Source organism: Peromyscus maniculatus, chromosome 7, assembly GCF_049852395.1.
Source record: "Peromyscus maniculatus bairdii isolate BWxNUB_F1_BW_parent chromosome 7, HU_Pman_BW_mat_3.1, whole genome shotgun sequence".
In the NCBI taxonomy this organism is placed as follows: Eukaryota; Metazoa; Chordata; class Mammalia; order Rodentia; family Cricetidae; genus Peromyscus; species Peromyscus maniculatus.
In genome coordinates, this window is record NC_134858.1 from 60011860 (window position 1) to 60038956 (window position 27097).

At 50.0% G+C, this 27097-nt stretch overlaps 1 protein-coding gene and 1 non-coding gene across 2 annotated transcripts in view; one reads left to right on the plus strand and one right to left on the minus strand.

Moving 5' to 3' along the window:
• Positions 1-27097, plus strand: part of Itga11 (integrin subunit alpha 11) — a 107950-nt gene that overhangs the window by 14210 nt on the left and 66643 nt on the right. The window contains exon 2 of the mRNA XM_006971452.4: positions 5402-5513. Coding sequence (XP_006971514.1) covers positions 5402-5513 — 112 coding nt within the window. The remainder of the gene's footprint in view (positions 1-5401; positions 5514-27097) is intronic.
• On the minus strand, positions 11206-11336 carry LOC121831235 (small nucleolar RNA SNORA38). The gene has a single exon (XR_006074611.1). It is a non-coding gene; the product is annotated as a small nucleolar RNA SNORA38 (small nucleolar RNA).

Genomic DNA, 27097 nt, shown 5'->3' on the forward strand with positions numbered 1-27097 from the left:
GTGTTATTTGCTGCGTTCGGTCTCCAGGCCTGTTTTCTCTGGATCTGACATCTGCTTAACTAGCACGTTGGCAAACTCCCGATTTACCCGAAACGGAAAAGGCCACCGTGATTCTCCCTGGTGCTTCCTCCTTCCTCTCTTCTGTCTCTCTGCATGCTCCTCCCTGCATCTCTGTTTCAGTGGGTGTACCACCTGGCCTGCAAACACCCCTTCTCGATAGCCCGGGTGAAGATACCCCAGTACCACACGGGCTGCCCAGCCCCCACCTGGCTGTTTCCCATCCAGAAAGTTCTTCCTCGAGAAGATCTGCAAGCGCTTTGGAGAGCTGAGGCAGAGCATGCTAACGATAGCAAGCAGTTGCTCTAGCACAGACTCTGTCCCTAAGAGAATGGACAGACTGGAGGTAAACCTTTGCTCAGGTGGGAAACTGAGGAAGGAGAGAGGTGGGCTAGCCACAGCAGGCTTAGCCCAAGATGGGGGGCCTCATTGGCTGGGGGTTAGGGTCGGGGGGATGACAGAGAAAGGAACCCTCTTGTGATGCTTCTCAGAAACTTCCTGAAGTGGATGGGCCGGGTGAGGCCCTCTGGGTGTGCTCACACTTCACTACTTCCGGTGCTTGTCAGGCCCTCAGAGTGTTCCAGACCTCAAAGTGGGCCCTATCAACTCCGGAGTGAGGATGCCCGGCCCTCTCACTGTTCCTGAGAGGGAATGTTCAAGCACTGTGTCTTTTTCCACATGTTGGATCTCATATATCGACAGGTCCATAGAGAGCCAGGGGAGATGCCACTGCGGCCTCAGTCTTCCAGGGACCAGGCTTTGCTTCTCCCGGCTGGCACGCTCGGAGCTGCTGTCTGCCAGAAATGGCGGAGGGTGTAGCCTGGGGACCTGCTGCTTCCCAAATGAGATAATGTCCCTGTGAGGCTCCTCTAGAGCCAGGGGTGTGCTCACACAAGGTGTAGAGAGGCGACGCCTTTCCGAGGAAGCCTCCCCCCTCAGATTAACCCCCTCTTCCTCCCTTCCCTGACCACCCCCAACACCCACTCAGACACCCCCTCCCTGAAGCTCCACCCCTTTCCCAGAAAGAAGTCATTTCTTCCTCTGTGTAGCATGTCCCCATCTTGTTCCGGTCCCTTGACTGTGCTCACACAAGCGCACATAGCCCGCTATCTATTAGAGCATGATATTCCGTACCTGCCCGGGGAAGGGAAGCCTATGCAAGCCCTGCCCATAGAAACAGCTCTGCCCTGCTTCTCAGCGGGAGAAAGGGGGAGAGGAGGAGGAGAACGGGGAGGAGGGGGAAGAGGAGGAAGAGGAGAATGGAGGGGACAAGCAGGGGAGGAAGAAAGATGTGTGATGGTTGGCCACTGATACCAATGGATGGAAGAATAAATATAAAGTTAGATGGACCCCATGGTGTCGCCTTCAAAGGAGAAGGCCAGGCTAATTTACAGCTTAGCAGAGGCAGGGGTCCTGAAGGGCATTCTTGGCTACAGAAGTGATGCTGCTGAGTTGGCTGAAGTGGGCTTTCTAAGAAGAAACGGGCTAAGTCTCTCTCTGAGAAGACTCGGGTGGGGGCAAGTTTACTCTCGAGGGCAGAAGGCCTGTGGTAAGATGGGACCCGCTGTCACGAAGCCATCACCCTCCCTACCTCATCCCCTTGTACCCCCGACTATAACAGCAGGTAGGCTAGGCTAGGTGCCGAGCCACTCAGAGAGATGGGGGTGCAGTTCACCTTCACAGGAACCCTAAAGCTGAGGGACACTTGCGCTAGCATGAAGGAAAGGAACACGTTTGGAGACCCCGGGGAAAAGCCACCTGTCTGTCATGGAGTGCTCCCAGGGCTGGTCTGAAAGCTCCTCCTCTCTGAGGAGCACACAGACTCAGGACATCGGGACTGGTCATGGTTAGTCTGCCGGGAGACCGGTGCCCAGAGAGAGCTAATACCTTCTTCAAGACCACACAGCCAAGAAGCAGTGGAAGCAGGAAGAGACCAGGTCTCCTAACACCCAGCCTAGGTTTGTCCATCGCCGCGTCAGCTCTGAAGAAGGACCCATTCGGTGCCCATGCTCCCTTCTCAGAGCCCTGTCACGAGCTGGCTCACAGGGAGCAGCCCACTCCTGGGCCTTTGACCTCGGCTCTTGCTCTACAGTCATCACTGTGCCCTGCCCTCGGGAGGTGCTCACAGGCCTAGGAGATGCCAGGGAAGGGACTCCTTGGCCACTCCGGCACCACACCCCTGTGCCCCGAGGGGTCGTAGTGGGCAGCGCTGGAATGTTGAGAGTTCTTGGGTGGGGATTGTGTAATATTGATGGTGTTGCTACAATGAAATACTCAAGGAAAGCACCTTGAGAAAGGGAGGATTTATTCTAGCTCAACAGTGTGAGGGTACAGCCCCATCATGGTGGCGGGAGCCTGAAGCAGCCTGTCATGTTACACCCACAGTCGGGAGGCAGAGTGCAAGGAACGCTGGCCCTCATCTCACTTTCTCCTTCCCCCGTGGTTCAGAATGCCAGCCTAGGGGATGGTGCCGCCCATAGTTAGAGTGGCTCTTCCCACCTCAATTATCGTAACCTAGATAATCCCTTACGTCCAGAGATTTGTCTCCAAGGTGATCCGAGGTCCTCTCTGGGTGGCCTTCAGTATGGACCATGACAGTGATGCCACGCATGTTCTCTTGCTCTAGAACTCATTGAGGTTTTAGTAGCACCACCCAGCTCTGGGGGTGAGGCTGGGTTTTACACAGAAGGATGACCACACGTCCTGGTCACCCACCAAGGCCTCCATCTTTCTGATGTCTAATGTGTCCAGAAGCTCCAGCCTGTCGCCAAGTCTCCGCGGCACCAACAAGCGGAGGGAGAGCCAAGCCTGAATAGTGCAAAATATGAACTGACGGTTCTCCTTAATTCTTCCCCTTGGCTTGGGAATGCAAAATATTATCATTTTTGCCTGGAGATTTCCCTTCCCAGTTGTGTTCAGCCAACACTCAGATGAGCTTGCATTCTTCCCGCTGTCTGGTCTCCAATTGTTTGCAGAGATCCGAGGCAGATGCCCGCTCGCTGACAGCTGGAAGTCAGCTGTGTGTGTGCCCCCAGAGAACCACTAACATGTGTGGGAGCATACCTACGATGTGGGATTGAATCTTCTCATGCCGGGGAACCTGGGGCACAGAGCAGCAGAAATAGTCTCCACGGACACACAGCCAAATTATGACAAAGCTGAGATTAGAACTCAGATGGCCCGCCCCACCCTATCCACACGTCAGACTCCACTGACTTACAAACAACTTTGTTGGCCCACTCAGCATGGCTGAGGACCCTGACGACCTTGCGTCTTATCTAGGCAAGAATTCCTACTCCCCAGAATAGACACCAAGCAGACATTCTTCCAGAGTGAAGATCTGCAGAGAAAGTCACCCTGAGGAAGTGGCAGAGAATAAACTGGGGAGCTGGCTCCATGGGTAAAGTATTTGCCTCACAAGCATGAGGACCTGAGCTCGAATCCCCAGAAGCCATGTAAAGAGCCAGATGTGGCAGTGGTGTGTGTTTGTAATCCCAGCAATAGTGAGTACGGGAGATAGAGACAGGGTGATGCACAGAGCTCACTGGCCAGCTTCCCTAACCTCCCTGGTGACATTTCAAGCCAAGAAGAGACTCTGCCTCAAAGGTAGAAGGCAACTGAGAAACAACATATGGCCCCCACATGCACTCACACCTATGTACATGTATGCACTGAGACACACATGTATATGCACATTCACACACACATACATAAAGAATAAAGAGGGGCATGCAGAAAGGCTGGTAACTTGGGGGAAGTCTCACCCTCTCTGTGCTGACTTTGCTCACTTGGAACCAGGGTCTTAAACCTGGTAAGAACAGCCCACAAAGTGCTTCCCAAGAATCCCTGTGTTCTGCCGAAGAGGCTTAGGTCTGCCATGAGGAGTAGGAACCGCCCCTTGCCCTCACTGTCAACATCAGCCTCTGCTGTTGAACCTTAGTGAAGCAAGCGCTTTACTGAGCCAGTCCCTTGGCTCTTACAGGAGATGGTGGTTGCTCTCCCCTAAGATCCCTGGGAAGCTCTTTGGGAGAGTGAGGGGAGATGGTGGGGATAGACCATCACAGTGTGGACACTCAACACACATGCCGTAAGCTACCATGGAACACTGGGTTGACAGTAGCCACGGTCACACTGGGCCATATCCCTCAGCCCTGGAGACCTGGTGGTAAGCAGTGACTCCACGGGAGCCTTCACCAGCTGAGTTTGAGAACTGAGCTCCCGCTGATGTTCAGGTCTGCAGCTCTGGTCTCGTGGGACCAACTGGTCATTTTCAAAAGCCAAATAAGAATCTGAGACAGAGCAGGGCTGCCATCAGCCACAGAGTGAGAGCTGTCAAGGAACTGTGGATTCACCCTCTGTCACCCGAATTGGGGCAGAAGAGTGGCACATGGCTCAGCCAGCCTCCTGGCATCTCTGCAGCCAGCCTACTGATTCCCATCAAAAACAACTTTTCTGTTTTGTTTTGGTTTTGTTTATATCTGAGGTCAACAATCCCTGAGAAGGGTTATACCCACCCCACCCCCATCACCAACAGAGAAAGCCATGGATTTCAGAAAAACCAGAGATTGGTGAGAGCCAAGGTCAGAGGGACAGGCTCAACACTGTCTTTAGGAAATCCACCCTCTGGTTAGTTTGGTTGAGTAGAAGCATGCAGTAACTGGATTCTGGTAACGCAAATGTCTCTGTTCTGTGGCCAGACTTTATTCCTCTTCCCCTGGGAGACTGGAGGGTAAGAGGGAGGCCCAGCCAGTTCTAGATAGAACTCCACGAAGGACACTGTGCTCTGACCCTAGGGTGAGACCTGAGGGAGAGGGAGACCCCCTTCTCTGCGAATAACCTCATTCCTCAGCCCTCCAAGTCTGGCCCCTAAAAAGGGTGACCCTGTCTCAGCTCCCAAGCTCTCTGATCTCATCCCAGCTCACCTGCTGAGCAGATTCCCACAGGTTAACCTCACAGAGGTGTATGACTTCTATCTCACAGGACTGGTGTGAAATCTAGGTGCTCAGCGTAAACGTCATGGGTGTTGCTAGCATCCTGGTCTCTACTGTTCAGTCCACCACTATGCACAAGCAAGACCTTGACTCCAAGCTCTAAGGCACCTACCGCCATGAAAGAACTGGTCCTCCATTTAAACTTGGCCTCCTGCATTGAGGCCATTTCCCATCAGACTCTGGATCCTTCCGTGTAGAATGGTCAATCACCGCACACAGGGGCTCCTCAAAGACAGAGGCTTCACAGCCCAGTCTCTCCGAGACAGACAGAGCAGCCAGAAGGCCCAGACACACCCCTGGGCAATGCCTGCACCCCCCAGACTCACCCGTTTCTCTTCTCTGCTCCCACTCAGGATTCACAGACACCTTCAACATGGATACCAGGAATCCCCGGGTTATTGCCGGTCCCAGTGCTGCCTTCTTTGGCTACACAGTCCAGCAGCATGACATCAGTGGCAAGAAGTGGTGAGTGAGAGCTGGGGACACCCCCCCCCAACCCAGGGCTGTTGATAGCCAGTGCTCTCCTTCCTACCCCTGACTCTCCCAGGCTCCCCGATTCTGTGAATTGACTCTTCATCCCAGCAGGTCGAAATCTGGTAGGCTGTGCACCTGAGACCTTGACCATCCAATGTTATGGGCTCTTCATCATCTCATATGTGAAATGGGGGGGGGGGTCCCCTTCACAGTTCAACTCCGTTCCTCTCCCTGGCAGGCACTCGGCAGATAGAAGGGGAACACTTAACACTTTTCAGTACTCTCAGACCTCCCCAGTGAATGCTGGCCACAGATGCCTCACACCTTCCTCTTCCCACTCTGACCCCTGCCTGGCCTCCCACCTCTGACCTTTCCCCTCCCCTCCCCTTCTGCTCAGCACTCTCTCCAAATGGCACCATTCACTGGTCAGTTCTCTAGACCTTCCTGTAGACCCTCCACCCTCCTGTGATGCCCTCTCCTGCACCCCGCCTCCCAACCAGACAACCCTCCTCTCCCTCTTCCCTCCTCCCCCTCCACTGCTGCCTCTTCCTCCTCCTCTTCTCATTTCCCTCCTTCTCTTCCTCCTCTTTCTCCTCCACCATTTCTTCCTACTCCTTCCTCTTCCTCCTCCCAGTCCTCCCTTCCTCCTCCTCTTCTTCCTCCCCCTCTTCTCACTCCCTACATCCTCATTTCTTTTTCTTTGTCTTATTTTTTATCTTTCCGTTTAGGTCTAGCTTTCATACTGGTGTGATTATCTTGGGTGTACCAGCCCATTGAACTTTCCCATACATCTGCATAAACAATCAGCTTCCAATACAGACGTAGACCACACAAGTACCCAAAGGCTCTTTTGCACCCCTCCCCAGTCAGCGCCGCTCCAGATAGCCATGATCTGACTCCTGTCACCATAGGCTTATTAAGCCAGGTTGTGTGTGTGTGTGTGTGTGTGTGTGTGTGTGTGTGTGTGTGTGTGTGTGTGATTCTACAGGCACTCGTTTCTACCTGGTCTTTTAAATTCAGCACCGTCTTTGAGGTTTACCACATCGTCCTGAGTATTTCACCTCGTGCCTTTTCATTGCTTGTGGAATTCCATTGTATCACTATGTCACTCTTGGTTTATTTTGATACTGATGGATACTGGAACTGTTTCTGATTTGCGCTGCTCTAGTGGGGCCATTGCTTCGGTCCTTTTGCTGCTAGGCACGTCCTTTGGTGAACATCTGTCATCCTTTTTGCCGGGCACACATGGTTAGAGATAAAGGGTAGGTATATGGTTGACGTCAGGGGGATCTGCCAAGCATTTTCTCGCCCCCACCCAAGTGGTTTACTATTCAAACTCTCTAGTAAAATAAGAGCGTCCCAGTCATCCCACATCCTCACTACCATGGGTATTATTATCTGAATTTTAGGCATTCCAACTGCACATAGTGCTGGTGCGTTGTAGATTGAGTAGTTAGCTTTTCTGTTTACTAGCAGTATTGAACAACTGTTCATAAAGTTGGTGGACACCCTGACATCGTACTTAATGAAGTTTCTGGTCAAGTCTAACTCGAGCTGCCAGGCTTGCTCAGCAAGCATCTTCACCCACCTAGCATCTCACCCTGTCCTCGCCTGTGGCTCTTTTGGGTTTTCTAAGCATTTGGTCCCATCATCTCACACTTTGTTTCTTCTTTCCAATCCTTACTCCTCTGTTTATTTTCTGTCTTGTCGTGGTGGCTGGAGCCGTCAGTTCAAGGTTGATTAGAAGAGGTGACACCGAACATTCCTAGTTTGTTTTTCGTGGAGGAAGTTTTGAATATCGTATAAGGAACTAAGTTGGTGGCTGTGGTTTATTTGTTTGTTGATTGTAGATACCACCAGGTTAAAGAAATGTTCATCTAGTCCCAGTTTGCTTGTTTTTTAGACAGGGTCTCATGTAGCCCAGGCTGGCCTCAAACTGGTTATACGCAAGGATGGCCTGGTCCTCCTGCCTCCACTTCTTGAGTGCTGGGATTACAGGCACATCCCACCAGGCCTGGTTTATGTGGTGCTGGAAATCAAACCTAGGATTTCATGTGTGCTAGGCAAGCACTCTACCAACTGAAGCTGTATTCCTAGCTCCCTGACACTGGTTGCTTTTTTGTTTTTGTTTTTAAAACATTTTCAGCAAGTAAGTATTCAATTTGATCAGGCACTTTCCTTGTAAGAATTGAGACAATTTTTCCATATTCTGTTAGTATTTTGCTGATGGGCTGAGGTTTTTTAACTTGGGGTTTTTTGATTTGGTCTTTGTCTTTTCCTTCTTTTTTTCCTTTTTATTCTTTTCTTTTTTTGTAATTTGAATTAAAACTTGCACTGTTGGGCTAACACTCAATTTGTTCACTCCAAGACTTCCCAGCTGTCTTTAGAAAGTTTGTTTCTGCTCTGTCTCGTGAAGTAGATTGGCTTGTTCACTTTCTTGTCTGTACTGTCCATCATATATTATACGCCATCTCCGTTATTCCGGCTCCAGAACTATGATGAAAATGTCCTCACTTCTGCCCCATGGATACTCAGAAGTCCTCCAGGGTGACATTTGGGGTTTTCTTTGTGGATAGACTTCCATTCTTTTTAATAAAATTTTTTTTTCATATAATACATTTTAGTCATGATTTCCCCTCCCCCAACTCTTCCCAGACCCTCTCCACCTTCCTACCCACCTAAATTCATGTTCGTTCATTCATTCATTCATTCATTCATTCTCTCTCTCTTTCTCTCTCTCTTAAAAAAATCAAAACAAACAAAAAGCCAATAAGACAAAAAAAAATGCCAAAACAAAAAGCACACACACAAAACCCACAAAATTTGTTTCATATTGGCCAAGTATTTCTGGGTGTGGAGCCTACCCTGGAGTGTTGTTAATAAACCCAGAGATACTCCATTGGAGAAAACTGACTTTCCCTTTCCCAGCTGGTGTCAAGTGTAAATAACTCCTTGATTAGAGATGGGGCTTTGCGTCCACTTCCCCTCTTCCGTGCTGGGATTCTGTCCAGTGTGAGCCTGTGTGGGTCCCGTGGGTGCTGTCACAGTTTCTGTGAGAGCATGTGTGCTCAGTCTGGTTATACCTGGAAGACTTTGCCTGGAGTCATCTGCCACCTCTGCCTCTTACAATCTTTTCACCTTCTCTTTCTGAGTAGGACCCCCCACTCCGGCTTGTGGGGCAGGGTTTGATGAAGACATCCCATTCAGGACTGAGTGCTCCAAAGTCTCTCTGCACATTACTGGGGCCAGATTTTAAGTTGAGATCCAACTTTCTGGAGATAATAGGCCCTGCAGATTCCCATTTGCTGGTGTTAGTGTTGACAGTGTTTCTCCAGAGATCTGCCCATTTCATTCAAGTGTCACTGACAAAATATGAACCACAGGCCTCCTGCTTATATTTTCAATGTCTTTAAGTCCTATAGCATGTTCTCATTTTCATGCTTCTCCATGGTAATTAATGCTGTCTCCCTTAGTTACAATGTGTCTTGCTATAGGTGTACCAAATTCATTAAAATTTTATAAGGATCAATTTGGGGTTTTGAGGGTTTTTTAAGATTTATTTATTTTTCATGTATATTGATGTTTTGCCTGGCACTGGAGTTATAGACAGTTGTGAGCTGCCATGTAGGTGCTGGGAATTGAACCCAGGTCTTCTGGGAGAACAGCTAGTACTCTTAACGACTGAGTCATCTTTCTAGCCTCACATTGTATAAATCAAGATATGGTCTATTTTAGTAAATTCCCAGGTTCTTAATTCTTAATCAGTCTGTTCTGTTTTTTATTAGGTGTTTTTCTGCATGTCAGTTATATCAACGTGGCTGTTCAAATGTCTACAACTTCACTGTTTTCAGTCTGGAGGGTTTTTTGGAGGGTGGGAGAGTATTTTAGTCTGCTTGTTCTATCAGTTTCTGAAAGAGATGTAATAAAGTCTCCAGAGATCATTTGGAATTCATCATTTAGTTCCATCACCTTTGCTTTATATATCTTGTAATTGTTAATTAGGTGTTAATAATATAATTGTTAATTATATAAATTGTTATTAGGTGTACCAATTTAGCATTATAGCCTAATATTCTATTTCCACTCTGTTGCTGTGATAAAATACTCTAACCAGAAGCAACCTGGGGAGGAAAGAGTTTATCAGCTATGCTTCCGGGTCACGGTCGCTCAGAGGAGTCAGGGCAGGAACCAGAAGGCAGGACTGCTTACTAGTCCATACAGCACCACCTCCAACTGGAACTCAGTCACAGCCAAGCAAGTACAGCAGAAACCATGGGGTAATCCTGCTTCAATGATGCTTGGCGACTATCTTAGGCTTAAAGTTAGCTTCCTCATACAGCTGAGAACCACCAGCCTAGGGAATGGTGCCGCTCACAGTGAACTGGGCCCTCCTACATCAATTAACAATCAAGACAAGTCCCAAGTTGTGGCCACAGGTCGGTCAGTGTGATCTGGCAATGCTTCTGTTGAGACTCCCCTCCCAGGGGATTTTAGATGGTGCCAAACTGACAGTTAAAGATAACTATGGCAGGGCTGGAGAGATGGCTTATCAGTTAGGAGCACTGACTGCTCTTCCAGAGGACCCGGGTTCAATCCCCAGCACCCACATGGCAGCTCACAACTGTCTGTAACTCCAGTTCCAGGGGGTCCTCATACAGACATACACACAGGCAAAACACCAATGCACATAAAATAAAATAAAAATCAATTAAAAAAAGATGACTATGGCACCTAATACACCTTATGTTCTATCTTAATATCTTATATTATAATCATTGCAGTTTTTATGTGTATGGATATGTAATTGTCTGGACTACTGTGGGCACAATGGCCATCTTTTAGTAAATTCCGGTGTGCCCTTTTTCATGCCCTTGCTTTCAGCCTTTCTATAGCCTTACTTTTTTTTTTGAAGAGTTATTTTTATCTTTAATTATGTATATGCATGTGTGTCTGTGTGGGAGTATATACACTTGAGTATAATTTTCTGCAGAGGCCAGAAGAGGGTATAGGGTCCCCTGCAACTGCAGTTACAGACAGTTGTGAAATACCCAGTATGGATTCTGGGAACAGAACTCAGGTCCTCTGCAAGAGCAGTACATGCTCTTCACCACTGAGCCATGTTCCCAGCCCCATGTCCTTATATTTCAATCATTCCTCTTCTAAATGACACACGAGTTTTTAATCCATTCTGATAAGCCTTACCTTTTAATTGGATAGTCCTGATGAGCTTTGCTTTTTAACATAATAACATAGTTGAGCTAATAACATAGTCTCTTCACGTGACATGCCTGCTTGTCTCAAGGCCTTCTTTTTCTTTTTTGCTTTCTATTGTTCCTGTTATATATTGTTCTGTTGTTTCTGGTGCAGGAGACTTGGTCCAGGGTCTCTGGACCACTGAGCTGCTCCCTAGCCTTACACACACCTTCGTTCACTTTTATGGTTCAACCTAGAGATTAAAATGTGCATTCTTGATTTACTATGGTCTATTTTAACAGTTACATTCCTTTCTTTCTTCATTTCTTCCTTCCTTTCTTTGTTTATTTTGGAGGGGCACTGAGGCATGCATGTGAAGATCACAGGTCACCTAGGGCATCTACTATATCATTATATCTTAATATTTTATATCATAATTATGTAACTAGATATGTTTTTTCTTTCTTTTTCTTTTTTTTTTCTTTTTCTTCTCTGTGGGATAGTTGATCGAGAGCCTGTGAGGAGCAAGCTGACCCCAGATCTTGGCAAATCCATACATCTTTGCCTCCGATTCTTACGTGTCTGAGGACAAGGAACCAAAAACCCGCCTTTGTAGGAGGACGTAGATATGATTTTAATTGGGGGTTAGTTCTCGCCTTCCACCATGAGGATTTCAGGGGTGGAACTCAGAACATCAGGCAGTCACCTTTCCTGCTGAGCCATCTTGCTGGCTCAAGAGCCACCTTAGATTAATGCTTTCACCACTGCCTAAAGAACATTGATTCCAGCCATCTGTCCCATGCCGTGCGCCATTTTTGTCATAGGTTTTTACCTTTGCACATTTATAAACTCCACAAGGCCTTTAAACTGCCAGTATTCCCATCTCCTTACTCACTTAATTACCCTTCTGTGGCTCTTCGTAATCCTCATATAATTCTGCGCCTGTGTTTGGATAATTTTCTTTTAGAAAACAACAACTTTAGTGTTTCTTGTCTTTAACTTTGGGAGCTGGACTTGCTGGTTGTTCATCTGTCTGAAATAACTTTATTTCATTCTGATTTTTTTTAAGTGTATCTTTTTTTTGGTAGGTTTTTTTCTACCATCTTAATATTTATTTTATATTATTTTTATTGTGCATGTGTGGGGGTGGGTGCCCGTGTGCCACGGTGAGTGTGTGGAGGTCAGAAGACAACTTGCACGAGTTGGTTCTCTCCTTCCATTGTGTGGACTCTCGGGATTGAACCTCGGTCAACAGGCTTAGCGGCAAGCACCTTTACCCACTGAGCCATTTTGATGGCCCTACCATTTGAAATGGCATCCCACGGCCTTCTGACTTCACAGCACCCAAGGAGATGCCATTTGTCTTCTGAATACGGTGTCGCTTCCTGTGGCTACTCTTCTGCCTGTATCTAGTGTCAGGAGTCTGAACCTAGTGTGTCTCGGGGCGCTTCTCTTTTTATTTTCTCCGCCTAGGGTTTGTCCAAGCTCCTTGTCCAAGGTAATTTACATCAGATTTGCAAAACCTCTGCCTTCAGTAAGGCCTTGCTGTTTGTTTGCGCTGGGCTTCCATAGGAAAGTGTCTCAAAGGGGAAACTGGAGTGGCTGTGGGCTAGATGCCGAAGCTGGCTAGGTGCCAATGCGGGCTGGGTGCCGATGCGGGCTGGGTGCTGTGGTGGCATTCTTTAGCTTCCAGGCTCTGCTTTGGTTGCTGCCTGGTGCCTGAAAATGGCTGTCTTCCTAGTATTTACGGCTGAAATCAAAAGCCCTCTTTCACACTGTGCGGTGTGACCTTATCTGTCACTTCCCCTTTCCCTAGATTAGCTGTCCTCACAGAAGTCTGTGTTTCCCTTTTCATGGCACCTTCTCTTCTCAAGCAGGGTCATAACTCTTCGGGTCTTAATGGCTGGCACTCACTAGGTGCTCAGAGTGGAGTGCACCCACATAAAAACTGGGTATGATGGCAAATACCCCTAACCCTAGTGCTAGGGAGGTGGAGACAGGAGGATCACTGGAGCTCATTGGTCAGCCGGTCTTGCCTAGCCAGTGAGCTCCAGGTTCAGAGAGACACTTTGTCTCAAAAAATAAGGTAGACACTGTTGTAGAATATTACTTTAAGATGTGTTACATTTGTTCGTGCTGTGGAATATTTGTTTTATGATGCAAAGATGTGTTGCATTTTTTATGTTGCATTTGTTTAGCTCTGTGAAGCTGTGTTCCTGTGCCTGTCTAAAACGCCTGATTGGTCTAATAAAGAGCTGAACGGCCAATAGCTAGGGATAGGCAGGGCTGGCAGACAGAGAGAATAAACGGGAGGAGAAATCTGGGAGGAGAAGATCTAGGAGCTAGAGAAAGAGGAGGATGCTGGGGGCCAGCCATGAAGTAAGATGTAAAGAAAGGTATATAGGATAAAGATAAAATCCCACAGGCAAAAGGTAGATGGGATCATTTAAGTTAAGGAAAGTTGGCTAGAAACCAGTCAAGCTAAGGCCGGGCATTCATAAGTAATAATAAACTTCCATGTGATTTATTTGGGAGGCAGATGGCGGGCCTCCAAAGAGTAAAGAAAACAGCAGGCAGCAGGAAACTAACAGGGGTAAGCACCACACACCAACCTCTGGCCTCTACACACACACACACACACACACACACACACACACACACAGGATTAGGCTGAGGAGCTGGGAATGTAGCTAGTTGATGAAGCACAAAACCCTGGGTTCAACCCCCAGCACTACATCAACAGTCTATAGTGGCACACGCCTGTGATCTCAGCACAGAGGCAGAAGCAGGGGGATCAGAAGTTCAAGGTTGTACTTGGCTATATAATGAGGCCTGGGGTACATAAAACCATGTCTCAAAAAAAAAAAATAGGTTGGATGGCCTTTTTAAGATAGAACTTACTTTGACCAGTATTTGCTAAACATCTGTTAATAAGCTCACATGCTCTGCACATTGTTGGAATGCTAAAAGCATGGTTTCACTCAGGAATACATCTTAGATCCATTGAGGAGGCAATGACTCAAATCATTTTTTAAAAAATAATGCAAGAAAAAAAATGACCTGGTAGTGTTTATACCCATCTTTGTGGGGTTACTTTCTCCATTTTTCCATGATGGCTCTCTGGAGCCCTTTCCTATCCTGGAATGACCCTTCCCTCCCCTAGGCCTTCCCTTTGACATATCACTCCCAGGGTAACAAGGGGATCTCTCACTCCCGTTCCCCATGAGACACCAGTGTCGCATCCCTCCAACCTGAGAACAAAGAGCCCAGCACCTTGCTCAGGGAGTGAGTTTAGACAGATTCTAAAGGCAGGGAGCCTTGGCCAGGATCTCTGGGAGGCCTTTGAAAAGGAGATGTGTCTGAGGAGGTGAAGGACTTGACTTCATAGGAGCTTTTGCTGATCCAAGATGGCCCAGAGCCTTGTGGGAAGGACTGTATGCCCTGGGTGAATGGGCATGGCCACACCCACTGGAGCCCCTGGACCCGAGTTTATTTACAGCCACTACTGACTGAGAGAAACAGAGAGAGAGAGCAGCCTTGGGGACTCAGGGAGCTGCGTTACATGTGAGGTGGACTATAGCTACCTGGGCGTTTCAGGGGGTCCTATCCCCAGTGACAGGAACCTTATCCGTTATCATATTTAATTATTCCCCGTATTAGTTACTTGTTACTGTGACAAAATGCCTGAGGAAAGCACCTTAAGGAAGGAATAAAGCATTTATCTTGGCTCACGGTTTGAAGGCACAATCCAGCGTAGCAGGGGAGCCATGGCAGCAGAGGCCGCTGGTCCGTCACATCTAGTCAGGAAGCAGGATGACGGAGGCTGCAGTTAGCTCACTTTATGCATTTAAAGCAGGCAGGGGTGGGGTGGGGCGGGGAGGGCAGCCTATGGAGTGGTGCCACCCACATTTAGGGTGAGCCTTGCCTGATCTAGATAATCCCTCCTAGACATGCCCGGAGCTGTTTCCATGGTGATTCTCAACCTTAGCAAGGTGGCCATCATGACTGAGCCTCACAGTCCCTTCTCTGCCTCTTCCTTTCACCCCGCTTTTCCCGCCAGTACCTTTTTGGGAGTTTTAGTGACAGACAGGACCTGTGGGTGTTGACCTTGGGGTCAAAGGCTGGTGGCAGTGTCACTCAGGGGACACCGGCTGATGCACGGCCTCTGTGGCAGGAGTGGAGGTAGCTATATGCCAGCAGGTGCCTCAAAGGAGGGACAAGAGAGAGGACTTGAAGCCCTAAGCTCAAGACAGACCCGGAGAGACTCCGCCTTTCCGAACCTCTGTTTACTGAAGTGTCAAAAGGGACCTGACCACGCCCCCCCCCACTCACCCACTCCATCATGGCGTGTTGGGCAAGGTTAACGAGTACTCTAAGTGTACATGTGTTTCATCATCCGCAAAGCGGGAAGTGACAGGCGAGTGGCTTGCAGCTGGAGGCAGGGAAGCCTGAAATCAAGACAGTGGCTGAGGGCAGAGGGGCCCCTGCGCACCCAGCCCTGGACAGAGCTCACACCCGCAGGCTGTGTCTCCTGGCTCAGACGCAGTGGGTCTGTGTCACTCAACTTGCTCCCTGGGAGTCTCCAGCAGGGAGATGGACCTCCAAAGCTCACTGTCTACACCACACCGTGAATCTGAGACAAGAGGACACCACCAGAGTGGAAAATGTCACTCCCAGAGCCCAGTGTGTCCCAGGGAAGAACGGGTCTACTGCCACCCACCGCAGGCACCCACAGGGAGGCCCTGGCCATCACGCTGAAGCCTCGTGGAGGGAGCATCCGTAGCCTAAGAGGACCCCGGGGAGCAGGCCGGGTGGGGTAGCCAGTGCTATTTATTCTTAGTCCTTCACCTCTGCCGACCATGCCTGACTTAGAACCCTCAGTGGGCTCTGCAGAACATCCAGGGATGCGGTGGGCATCTTGAACCGTTTCTGACATGCTTCAGTCCCAGCAACAATAACAACACTCACAGGCACACGAAAAAGAAAGCGCAAACAAATTCCTCCGGGACTGAGTGTTCTCTGCCCCTGCTCCCTAAGCCCTTGTGTATTCTCAGAGAAATTCAATCCACATGACTTGAGCGCGTTTACATTGAAGTGATTAAGGCCATTTGATGTCCCCATGCTCCAGTGGCGGCCCGCAGAAGTCCCTGCCTGCATCCTTTGGAGCAGGAAGCCTCCTGATGCTGGGAAGAAAGAGAGCTGGGCCCCATAAGGTCCCAGCTTGTCCTTAAAGCTCTGCCCCTGGCTGGAGAAACCTCAGCTCTCTGCAAGGCGGAACAGTCTGCTAAAGGAGACACTTTTGGGGCTATGTGGACTTTGATGACACAAGGCCGTAGTCAACTGCCCGGGTGTGTGTATTAGTTACATTTTCAGTGCTAGGACAAAATGCCTGGCGAAGCAATCGAAGGGAGGAAGGGATTATTCTGGCTCCCAGTGAGAGGGGGAGTCCGTCATGGTCCAGCAGGATGGTGGCAGGAACGGAAGGCAGCCGGTCACATGGCATCTGCAGCCAGGGAGCAGACAGAGATGAACGCTGGTGCTCAGCTCACCCTCTACTTCATATTCAGTCTGGAACGCCAGCCTATGAACTGGTGCAGGCCACATTCAGGGCAGGTCTTCCCTCCTCAGGTAAACCCTTCTGGAAGCATCCTCATAGACACATCGAGAGATCTGTTTCCATTGCGACTGCAAATCCCTTCTCTTCTTCCTCCTCTTCCTTCTTCTCCTCTCCTCCTCTCCCCCTCCATCTCAGTCTCCTCTCCCCTTCCTCACTTCCCCTCATCCTCCCCCACCACCCCTCCCCTCTTCTCTTCTCCGTCACCCGAATCTCTACTGGCGATGGGATAGAGGTTGCTGGCTACCCTGCAAGAGGAGGCTACCTCTCCCCCTCCTTTCCTAGGAAGCCATCAATGGCTCAGTGGCTCAACTTGTACCCTTAAGGACAGAGAGGTCAGGTGCCTAGGTGGGGCTTCCCAGAGCCTGGTACATCTCCTGGGTGAACAAGCACCCAAGATGCCCTGGTGGGAAGGAGTGTGTGTGCACACAGAGGAGGGGTGAAGGTCGAAGTAAGGGAGATCCCGGGCAGAAAGAAGATGGAGAGAGGGGCAGCATGCAGCGAGAGGGTGGAGACACGGGTGAGGTGCTGTCCCTGTAGGAGCTGCCTTGGGCTCCTAAGTCCAGGCTGCCCTAGGGGAGTAGAAACTTCCCTCTGGGAGAAAGAACATCTGGGGCATGGCTGTGGTTGCTTCTGGGAATGGGGTCAGGTGGGATGGCTTCACTCACCCAGTCTCAAGTGCCCACCTTCTGATCAGGGTGCTCTGGCAACCGTTTAACTGGGCTGTGTGGTTAGAGGCTTCCAGAGCCCTGTGACTGTGTGTCTTACAGGGGGATTGGGTGGGGAGGAGAGGGACCCAGACACCAGCAAAGTTAGGAAGCAAATGTTCCCCCATGGCGAGGTGCAGATGGCCACAGTTCTCGGCAGCACCTCCACCAGAACATGGCATCATGTGGTGGTCCTGAGAGGACAAGGTGACACGTGTCTGGCACGGGTCACTAACCTCTTCTGCTTAGTTTTTATTGTCAACTTGGCACAAGCAGGGCTGTAGGGACGGCTCGGTGGTTAAGAGCGCTTCCTGCTCTCGCAGAGGACCCAGGTTCCCGGCACCCACATCAGGCAGCTCACAACCAACTGTAACCACAGTTCCAGGGGATCTGCCACCCTCTAACCCCCACTGGCACTTGCCTTGTGTGGTACACATAAACTCATACAGCCTTTACATAAACCAAAATAATAAATCTAAACAAACAAACAAATTTGACCCAACCTAGAGTCGCCTGGGAAGAGGGAGCCTTAACTGAAGAATTGCCTGGATCAGATTTGCCTGGGGGCATGTCCGTGGGGCACTGTCTTGATGACTATTGATTTGGGAGTGCTCAGACCACTGTGAGCAGCAGCATCCCTAGGCATGTGATCCTGGGCTGTGTAAGAAAGCCAGCAGAGCAAGGCAGACAAGGAGCTAGTCCGTGCACAGTCAAGTGCCTGTTTCACGTCTCTGCCCTGACTTCCCCCAATAAAGGATTGGGACCTGGAAGTGTAAGCCAAATAAACCCTTTGCTCACCAAATTGCTTTTGGTCAGAGGGTTTTATCACTGTGACAGGGGAAAAGGTAGAACGCTCCCCATTCTCTCCCAGAGTCCTATCAGGCATGGTATCTGGGCTATGGAGACACCAGGCAGGACAGACAGCTCCTCATCCTGAAAGCAGGACCACCATTGCCGAAGCCTTCCATGGAACACAGCCCTCAGAGGCAGAGGTGGGGTAGGGGTGGTCCAGGGCTGTGAGCAGCCCCAGGAAGCCCAGGTGGACCACACAGTACCATGGGTGGGGCCTTCAGGGCCGCTGTGCCCATGTACCAACTCCACCTTACCCGGAGGTTGGTCTGAGAGGTTCTCCCAACCCCCGTTACTTCACAGACGAGGAAGCCAAGGCCCGGAGGCAGATCGATACTAAAGTGAGTCCCATGACAAGTAGTGGGAGAGCCAGGGATGAAACGCATCTCCAGCTGCCAACTCGAGGCAGCTTCTACCTCTAGGACAGCTCCACCTGAATTAATGAGCACTTAGGTGAGAGGTACCAAAGAGGCAGTTCACCTGTCATCCTGGATCCCAGACCACAAGATGCCCTGGCTGATGCCCACTCAGAACGAGGCACTGTCTCTTTCCTGGGGCTTTCTGCACCAGCCCCCCTTTACTAGAAAGCTTGTATTGCTCTAGGGTTCTCCACATCTACACCCAAGGGCTCGCTGAGGGTGGACAGCTGGGGATGCCTGCCTCCCTGCCAGCAAAATCTAGTCTCCAAAGTCACACAGCGGGGCTGGGGATGCAGGCTCAATGGACAGGGTGTTTGCCTAGCATGCACAAGGCCCCGGGTTCAATTCCCAGCCCTGCATAACCCCGGCATGGTGGCTCACTCCTGTAACCCCTGCACTCGGGAAGTGGAGGCAGAAGGATCAAAAGATCGTTCTTGGCTACACAGCGAGTTCAAGGACAGCTCAGGCTATATGAAATGCTCTGCCTTCCCAGCCACGAGACTCGAACACATCACAGCCCTCTTCTGTACCACAGTCTCTTCATCCAACAAAAGGGCCCAGGGATGCAAACCCCCGAGCATCCTGATGAGGAAGGAGGAGGTGACATAGAGGGTCTATCACAGGCCTTCCCTGGGGAAAGAGAGGGAGGCCCCAAGGGAAAGATGCTTGAATGGCTGCAGTCTTCAGTCTGGTCCCCCTTCCTCGGTGACAGGCCGGGGGCAGCCTTGACCTTTAGTACTGTAGAAGTCACTGAGGAATATGCTCTGCTTTGTTCCCGACTCAGGCCCCCAGAGCAGGCTCCCAACCCCACAGCACAGAAATGCCTTCTGCTATTTTCCCTTGGAACAAATAAAAAAATCCACACCCTGACTCATTCTGGTTAGAGGGTAAATCACGACAGAAGCAAACCGGTGGGTAGGATGACACCCACTGCATGAGGGAGGGGCCAGAGAGAAGGGGGGAAACCATAGTCTAGGGAAATGCTGGCTTAGGCCCCAGGCCAAGCCGCTGGGCAGGCTCTGGCACGGCAGGCAGGCAGGCGAGAGGGGATTGTGGGAGGCTCAGAGAGGGGAGTAGAAAGCCAGGCAGTTGTCCTCATCGATGGGGCTGGGAGCACCTCATGCCCCCAAGTGGCACAGAACAGCCCAAGAGGAGCCATGGGGAGGTGGGAGAGGGGCTGCCAGAACCTGGTGCAGAGTCAGGAGCAGTGTGTAGATGTGAGCCGCAGCCAGATGTGAGATACAGCCAGATGTGAGACGCAGCCAGATGTGAGACGCAGTTCTCAAGGCTCCTTAAGGCTCCCAAGTCACTTTTTTCCCTGCTCTCCTTTTATTTGTTTATGTTTTTAATTCTGAATCAATGCAGGAAGGTGCCAGGACTGGCAGCGTGTGTGAGTGATGGCCCAGGTGACTCCTCGCACACAGACAACAGCAGGGCTGGAGCCAAGAGCATGCCTTACAGCCAGAGAATATGCTCGGTGCTCAACTCCGAAAGGCAGGGGGCCAAACAGTATGCTTTATGGGTAAAGAGGCACAGAGTCATGGGAGTGGAAATGCTGAAAGAAGGTCTCCTGGTTACTAACCCCCAAGAAAGAAAATAAACTGGATTTGGCCAGTTCAGGGAAGCCAGGGGGAACTGCCAATTCAGCATCTTCTCGGCCTGCCTCTTCCCATCCTCTGCCCTCTCTCTCCACCCCTGCACAGTGGCCTGCAGCCTCCTCACCCTGCCCCCTTCTCCAAAGCCAACACCATCCATTCTGTGACTCCCTACATCCTTCCCAAGTCCAGGGCAAGAGAGGCAAGGAGAGTGTCTCATGTGAGGGAGCAAATAAACTCAGATAAAACCCACACCATCTTCAAAGCAGATTCCTACGATTTCAAGGCTGGTACACTCGGTCCTCCATGTCTGTGAGTTCTGAATCCACAGATCTCAATAAATTATAGACTGAACATATTATATAAAAATGTATCTGTACTGAACATGTTTATTTTCTTTTTCTTTTTCTTTTTTTTTCTTTTTTTTCTTTTTTTTTTTTTTTTTTTTTTGGTTTTTTTCGAGACAGGGTTTCTCTGTGTAGCTTTGCGCCTTTCCTGGAACTCACTTGGTAGCCCAGGCTGGCCTCAAACTCACAGAGATCCACCTGGCTCTGCCTCCCGAGTGCTGGGATTAAAGGCATGCGCCACCACCGCCCGGCCAGTTTATTTTCTTATCATATTCTCTAAATAATACATTACAGTAACCATTTAAATAGCTGTTTGCATTGAATTATAAAATTTAATGTAACCTAGAGGTGACTTAAAGTATATGAGGTGATGTGTATAGGTTCTACGCAAATGCTAAGCCATTTTGCATGTGTGAGGGTGGGAATGCGTTGAATACATGCGTATGTATTATGGATGTGCATGCCCCCGTGCATGCCTGGAAAAGACAGAAGACATCAGGTTCCTGCTCTTTCACTCTCTACCTTATTCTGTTGACACGGAGCTTCTCATTGCACCTGGAGCTAGGCTAGCAGCCAGCAAGCTTGGGCAACTCTCCTGTCTCTGCTCCCAGCCCGCACATCACCAGGGTTACGGGGACACATGGCCATGCCCAGTGTTTTACCCAGGTCCCAACGCTTGTGCAGCACTCTTACCACTGCATCTTGCCAGGCCCCAACTTGAGCTCTTTTATGTAGGAATTTGAGCAGCTGCAGATTTTGGGTGTCTATGGAGTTCCTGGAGCCAATTTCCCATGGACACTAAGGAATGACTATCTCAGTTTGGGGAAGGGGTTGTTTTTGAGACAGGGTCTCACTATGTTGCCCTGGCTGGCCTGGAACTCATAGAGTTCCACCTGCCTCTGCCTCCCAAGTACTGGGATTAAAGGTGTGTCCCATCATGCCATATTATGCAGTCAGTTTTATGTCACCAAACAACGTTAGCTGCATTTATCCAAACTGGCACTAGAGGGCGCAGGTTGGCCCACTCATGGTTCCTCTACCGAACTACCCGTTTGCCATAAGTGTGGCAGCCCAGCAGCATGAACTTCTCCCACCAGCAGACTGCACCAAAAGAAAACAAACAAACAAAACTTGGCCTTTCATTGACAATCAGAGTGCAGCCACATTTTCAGTGGTTGTATACTGTTAGAAAAACACAACAGTGTGCTATAAATGTCTTTCTCAATCATTTTAGCTGTGATCGATCCCCATTAACCTAACCAGAGTTTTCCCCAGGCTTAGAGAGAATGCTTCCTTCTAACTATCCCTGACTGCAACACAACCAAGACCTTGGGATTTCAAACGCTTTCAGATGCACCCTGCCCCCCAACGCCTGCTTGGTGGTGCCATGTTTGTTTCTGAACTGAGCTGGTTGTGGTGATGTCTCTGTGGTTTTCTCTTGAGTTCTTATATCTACGCCTAACCTCTAGAATGTTTCCCTCCTGGTTCAGCTGCTGTGAGTCAGTCTGAAGCCACCTGGAAAGAACATTGTGAGAAAAACCAATTAGGAGAAATGGAAAAAGGAAGGGGGGATGAGATGGAAAGTTAGGAGGTATAGAAGGGCATCCGTGAGCCCCAAGAGTAGAGCTCACTTCACACTAGTCTTTGCAGCTTCAGTGCTAGACTCGGGTCCACAGAAAGGAGTATGAAGGGAGAAGAAAGTTCTAGAACTCAAGTGAGATCCATACTGAATCCCAGGGAAGCACAAAGCTAGACATCTTGTTAGATGGGGTCCTCGGACCACGGCCCTTGTGTAAGGAGATGCTGAGACCCCTTTTCCCTGCCAAATAGGGAAGGGTCAGCCACAGTGGAGCCAGGCAAGCAGGTAGGTAAGGAAGGGCAGCAGCCTGGCCACACCTGACGGCACAGCCTGTGGCTGAAGCTCCCCCTTTCTATCCTCTACCCTTCCCAACTGCAGCGCTCATGATTCTGGAATGCAAAATGGGGGCATCTTCAAAAATGTAATGACAGAGCCGGGCAGTGGTGGCACACGCCTTTAATCCCAGCACTCGGGAGGCAGAGCCAGGTGGATCTCTGTGAGTTCTAGGCCAGCCTGATCTACCAAGTGAGTAAGTGAGTTCCAGGAAAGGCACAAAGCTACACAGAGAAACCCTGTCTCGAAAAAAAAAAACAAAAACAAAATGTAATGACAGACTTTACTCGCCAGTACCTCAAGTGAGTCTGCAGCCATTTTGTTTCTTTAGGACTTCTCCAAACAAGAACAATTCTGTAAGAATGGCCACTTTGGGGGATGGGGGCTGAAGAGATGGCTCAGTGGTTAAGAGCACTTGTTCTTGCAGATCTGGGTTTGTTTCCTAGGACCCAGATGACAGCTCACAACCATCTATAACTCCAGTCCCAGGGGATCCAAGACCCATCTCTGTCCTCCATGGGCACCAAGCACTCAAGTGGGAAGACACACATGCAAGCAAAAACACTCCTAGACATAAAATAAATAAATTTTCAAAAAGAATATTTATTCATCACGATCTAGAGGGAGAAAATGAAGACAATCTGAGCTTTGAGCCAAACAGAAAGTGTTTGAAAGGATGCCATGACACTATACTGGGCTGGCAGCTGTCCTGTACCCCCCCTCTGCCCCTCAAGGAGGAACCAAGAAAAAAGGGGGAGATCTAGGAGTTGAGTCTTTACCAGCTTCCAGCTGAGTGCCTTAGCATCACTAGAAATTCTGAAACTTCAAAATTGGAGTTCTCTCTCTCTCTCTCTCTCTCTCTCTCTCTCTCTCTCTCTCTCTCTCTCTCTCTCCCCCCCCCCGTGGGGTCATTATGAGCTAGGGATGAATCTCAGTGAGTAGAGCTCTTGTCTAGCATACAGGAAATGCTAAGTTTGATCCCCAGAACCACATAAATTGCGTGTGGTAGTACATACCTATAATTCCAGCATTTGGGGATTGAGACAGGGGGATTAAAGATCGGGATTAGCTTCAGCTACACAGGCAGTTCAAGGCTAGTGCTTGGGTGGGAGCTCCACCTCAGCCCCTGGCACCCTGGCACCCCCATACCCAAAGAGTCTGGAATGATCTGGTGGAAGATCCACCTCAACTCTCCTCCCCCATCTCTTTCCCCAAACCTGTCCCTTCCAAGCCTGCCAAACCCAGCTCCTTCCCCAGAGAGGCTCAAGACCACTCTCACAGGGTGTATAAGCTGCATCCCAGAAAATAGACATGTGGTTCTTCCGATCTGCCGCCCCCACCCCTTGTTGCGTCGGTGGAGAGGCCTATCAGGGTGCAAAAAGACTAATCAGCTAGCCTGAGCTACATGAGACTCAGTCTCAAAAAAAAAAAAAAAAGTCATGGGACTTTGTGAGGACTAAGTGAAATCCCTTAGCCTCATACCTACTAGAAAATTAACTCCCACAAAGGACCCACTCATACAACCACTTCCTATGGAGGACTTTGAAGATGGATGGATGGATGGACGGATGGATGGGAGCTCCAATGGCCCAATCAGTTGGCACATTGGTCTTAGGTGAAAACAGATGAACACGTGCCCTGGTTTTTGTTAATTTGGAGATAGAGATAGTGCTGGAGATGAACCCTGAGTCTTGCTTATGCTAAGTGAGTGATCCACAACTGGGCACCCCCACCATATCAATGATTTCTTGATTGGCTACCTACCCTCTATGCCCAGGTGACATGATTTGCATCATTTCCAAGTCTAGTGAGTTAATACAGGCCAAGGACTCCCAGAGCTGGTTGCTGAACAGAACTAATACTTGGGTTTCTCAGCCAATCACCAGGGCAGACTTGCTAGAGGGGGGTGCCTGGAATTTCTGCTTTTAACCATGCCAGGGTGAGTCTAGGGCTGCCGAGACCCTCCTTGGTGAGAGGTCTATGGTATCAGAGATTAGGCTAACCTGGTAGGCACCCTTAGTGTCTGAATCCAAGTATGTGACTAATGGTAAGAACATAGGCCCCCTGAAAGCACAAGGGGACAACCCAATCAGGGGCAGTGTGGCACTTGCCATGGAGGCAGAGGACAGCTATGAATGAGACCCAACATAGAATCATAAGCTTGATTAAAACACCAAGAGTTTTGGTTTTGTTTTGTGATTTGGTTACATTGTCCCTGAAAGCCAACTTCCTAGATGACAGCATGGTTTTGCAATATCTAAAGGCTGGATGTGTAGAAGCGCTCTAACTGGAGTTCTTTGGACTTGTGAAAGGAGGAGGGATGGGCTGGACTGTCAGGGAGGTAGGGGGAGAAGGGTCGGGAAGAATCCGTGTGAGGGTCTCAGCTCTGTGGAAGGCAGGGATGTCTCTGGCTCTCTGGTTCATGCCGACACAGCCTTCACCAGGAGAGATACCTTAGAAGTCACACTGATAGGCACTTGTCCCTGACCTGGGAATCACTCCGCTCTTCCCCGTGGGCCCAGACCTCCACCCCCAGGTAGCACTATTCATGATGCAAGCCTCTATCTACCAGGCACCACTGTTCAGGGACAGATTCTCAAGTGGCCGAACAAGAGCTGTCCCTCTGTGCCCCTGCCTGGGCCCTGTCCCTGCATGATCCTCCGCTCCCCTCTGTTGAAGCTCACGGTACCCCACACACAGGACCTGCTCACTGGCCACTGCTCAGACCAAAGCCTATCCAAGGCCCTCATTTTACAGATGAGGAAGGGAGGCCGCGAGAGGGAAGGTGATTCACCCCAAGTTGTTTAGCCCGAGTGGGATAGACCAGCACTAACTGTAAGCGCTCTGCTGGGTCCAGGAGCAATAGCATATTTGTCCTTTAACCTCCAAGTTTTTCCCCCTTTCCCAGATCTGTGTGCTGGGACACTGAGTGTCCCATAGTGCTCAGTCTCTGCCAGCTGCGTGGTGCGGGGGAGGTCTGACGTTTGTGAGCTTGCTTCTTTCCTTGTCTGGCCATCTCCCGGGCCAGGGACACCCTAAAAAGGGCTGTTGGGGTGCACCGTGCACTGGTCTTAACAGTGAGCCCCTGCATGGAGGGCAGCAGGAACTTCCAGAGGACCCGGCCCTGCAAATCAGGCAGTGGCTTCTTGGGGAGCCGCCGGACCTGCACACATCAAGAAATTAGAGCCGCACGTCCCACTGAGAAACATCTGTCTAAACGGCCTCAGTGCTTAGGTTTCATTTCAAAGGAAAAGAGTTGTTACAAAATGGAAAGGGGAAAAAAAATTCTCCCAAGTGTGGCTTGGACAAATAAGCCAGGGCTTATCAAGCCTTCTGGAAAGAGAAGGGAGGGTTTTTACATGTGGCGCTCAGCCTTTCTGTAGGGGAAAAACAGGACCTGGGGCACACACAGGATGCTCAGGGCAGGAGTCTGTGCAAAGCTCAGGAGAGTTCAGCCAAGCTCATCAGGAAGCTTTATCCCAACTAACACTCAGCTTGGCACAGCAGTGTGTGTGCCTCCTCCACCTGTCTATCCGTTTATTCGGTAGTCACCAAGCTTGGAGTACTCAAAGGGCCTTGACCAACTCTGGTTTAAAAGGGGATGGAAGTCTCTGCCTCCTGGAGGCCAGTTACCTATAGGAGAGAAAAGACACAGTAGAGGCGCGAGCAAAGCATCATGGGAATTAAGACGCCTTTTGGCTGAGAGATCATGGAAGGCTTCCTGAGGAAGGGGCACTGGAGTGGATGAAATGGAGACAGTCAGAGGGCTTGGGGTGGGAGACTGCACACGCAGGGGGGAGTGTGACATGTTGAGCAATGGACACGTGCCCACCATGGGTGTGAGAGGGAGAGGTGCCGAGAGCCTGATGCCCTTCCGCTGTGGCACGAAGCAGGCAGCCAGCCGGCCCCATTCCCGTTTTCCCTTCAGCTGGGTTGAGAGCCTCCCTTCCAGTTGCCTTCCCTCACTCATTCCCTCTTCTGTTCTAAGTGCTTCTGTGATTTAAGGAGAAAAACAAAATGGGCATGCAGAGGTATAGGCAGGGAGCCAGGCCCTTGAGGTCAGCGGAAGAGGAGGTGTACCTGCATGGTGCTCAGGCCAGGCACCAAAATGCAAAGGGGCCACCGCCACAGCCATATCACATGGGTCACGTCTACTCATACCACTGGGGCATCAAAGCTCCTTCACTGATTAGTGTTGGCAACGGTTTGTACAATAAAAAATTTCCCTGAGCATCTATCAGCAGATGCGCCACCAATATGAAAATGTAACAGCGGTTTATCACCATGACTATCGGGGCTGGACCGTATTCTCCATCCATATCAGATGCCCCCTGAAGGCTGAGAGACCACTAGCAGGGCAGAAAAGGCAGATTTTGGCCTCAGCTAACACTGTTTCTCCCCACCCACCCTCCCTCTCCATGGGCTTCCAGGGGCCACACACACCCTCCGTCCCCCGGCAAACTGCTTAGCTACCAACTTCAGTGATGCAGTACTTCATCAGAAAATCCGGGGGGTGGGGGTGGAGAGAATTGGTTGATAAGGTGCTCGCCATGAGGACCTGTGTTTGACCCTGAGGTCTGGATCTAGTGATACATGTTTGCAATTTCAATGCTGGGGGGGGGGGGGGGGGGCAAGACAAGTGGACACCAGGGGTTCCTTGGCCAGCCAGCCTAGCCTGATTGGCAAGACTCGGGGTTCCAGTGAGAGACCCTATTTCAAAAAAATGAAGTGGATCACACCTGGAAGTTGACCTCTGGTTTCTGTGCACAGAGAGAGAGAGACCCAGAGAGGAGACCTCTCAGAATGTTAGCTCTCAGAATGCTGACAGGAGACACGGGCTCTCTGGACCCATCCCCATCACCCTAGGACTCCTTGCTCCGCAGGAAAGAGCATACCCAGGAAGGGCTGGAGTGAGGTCCAGACACCTTGACATAAACGA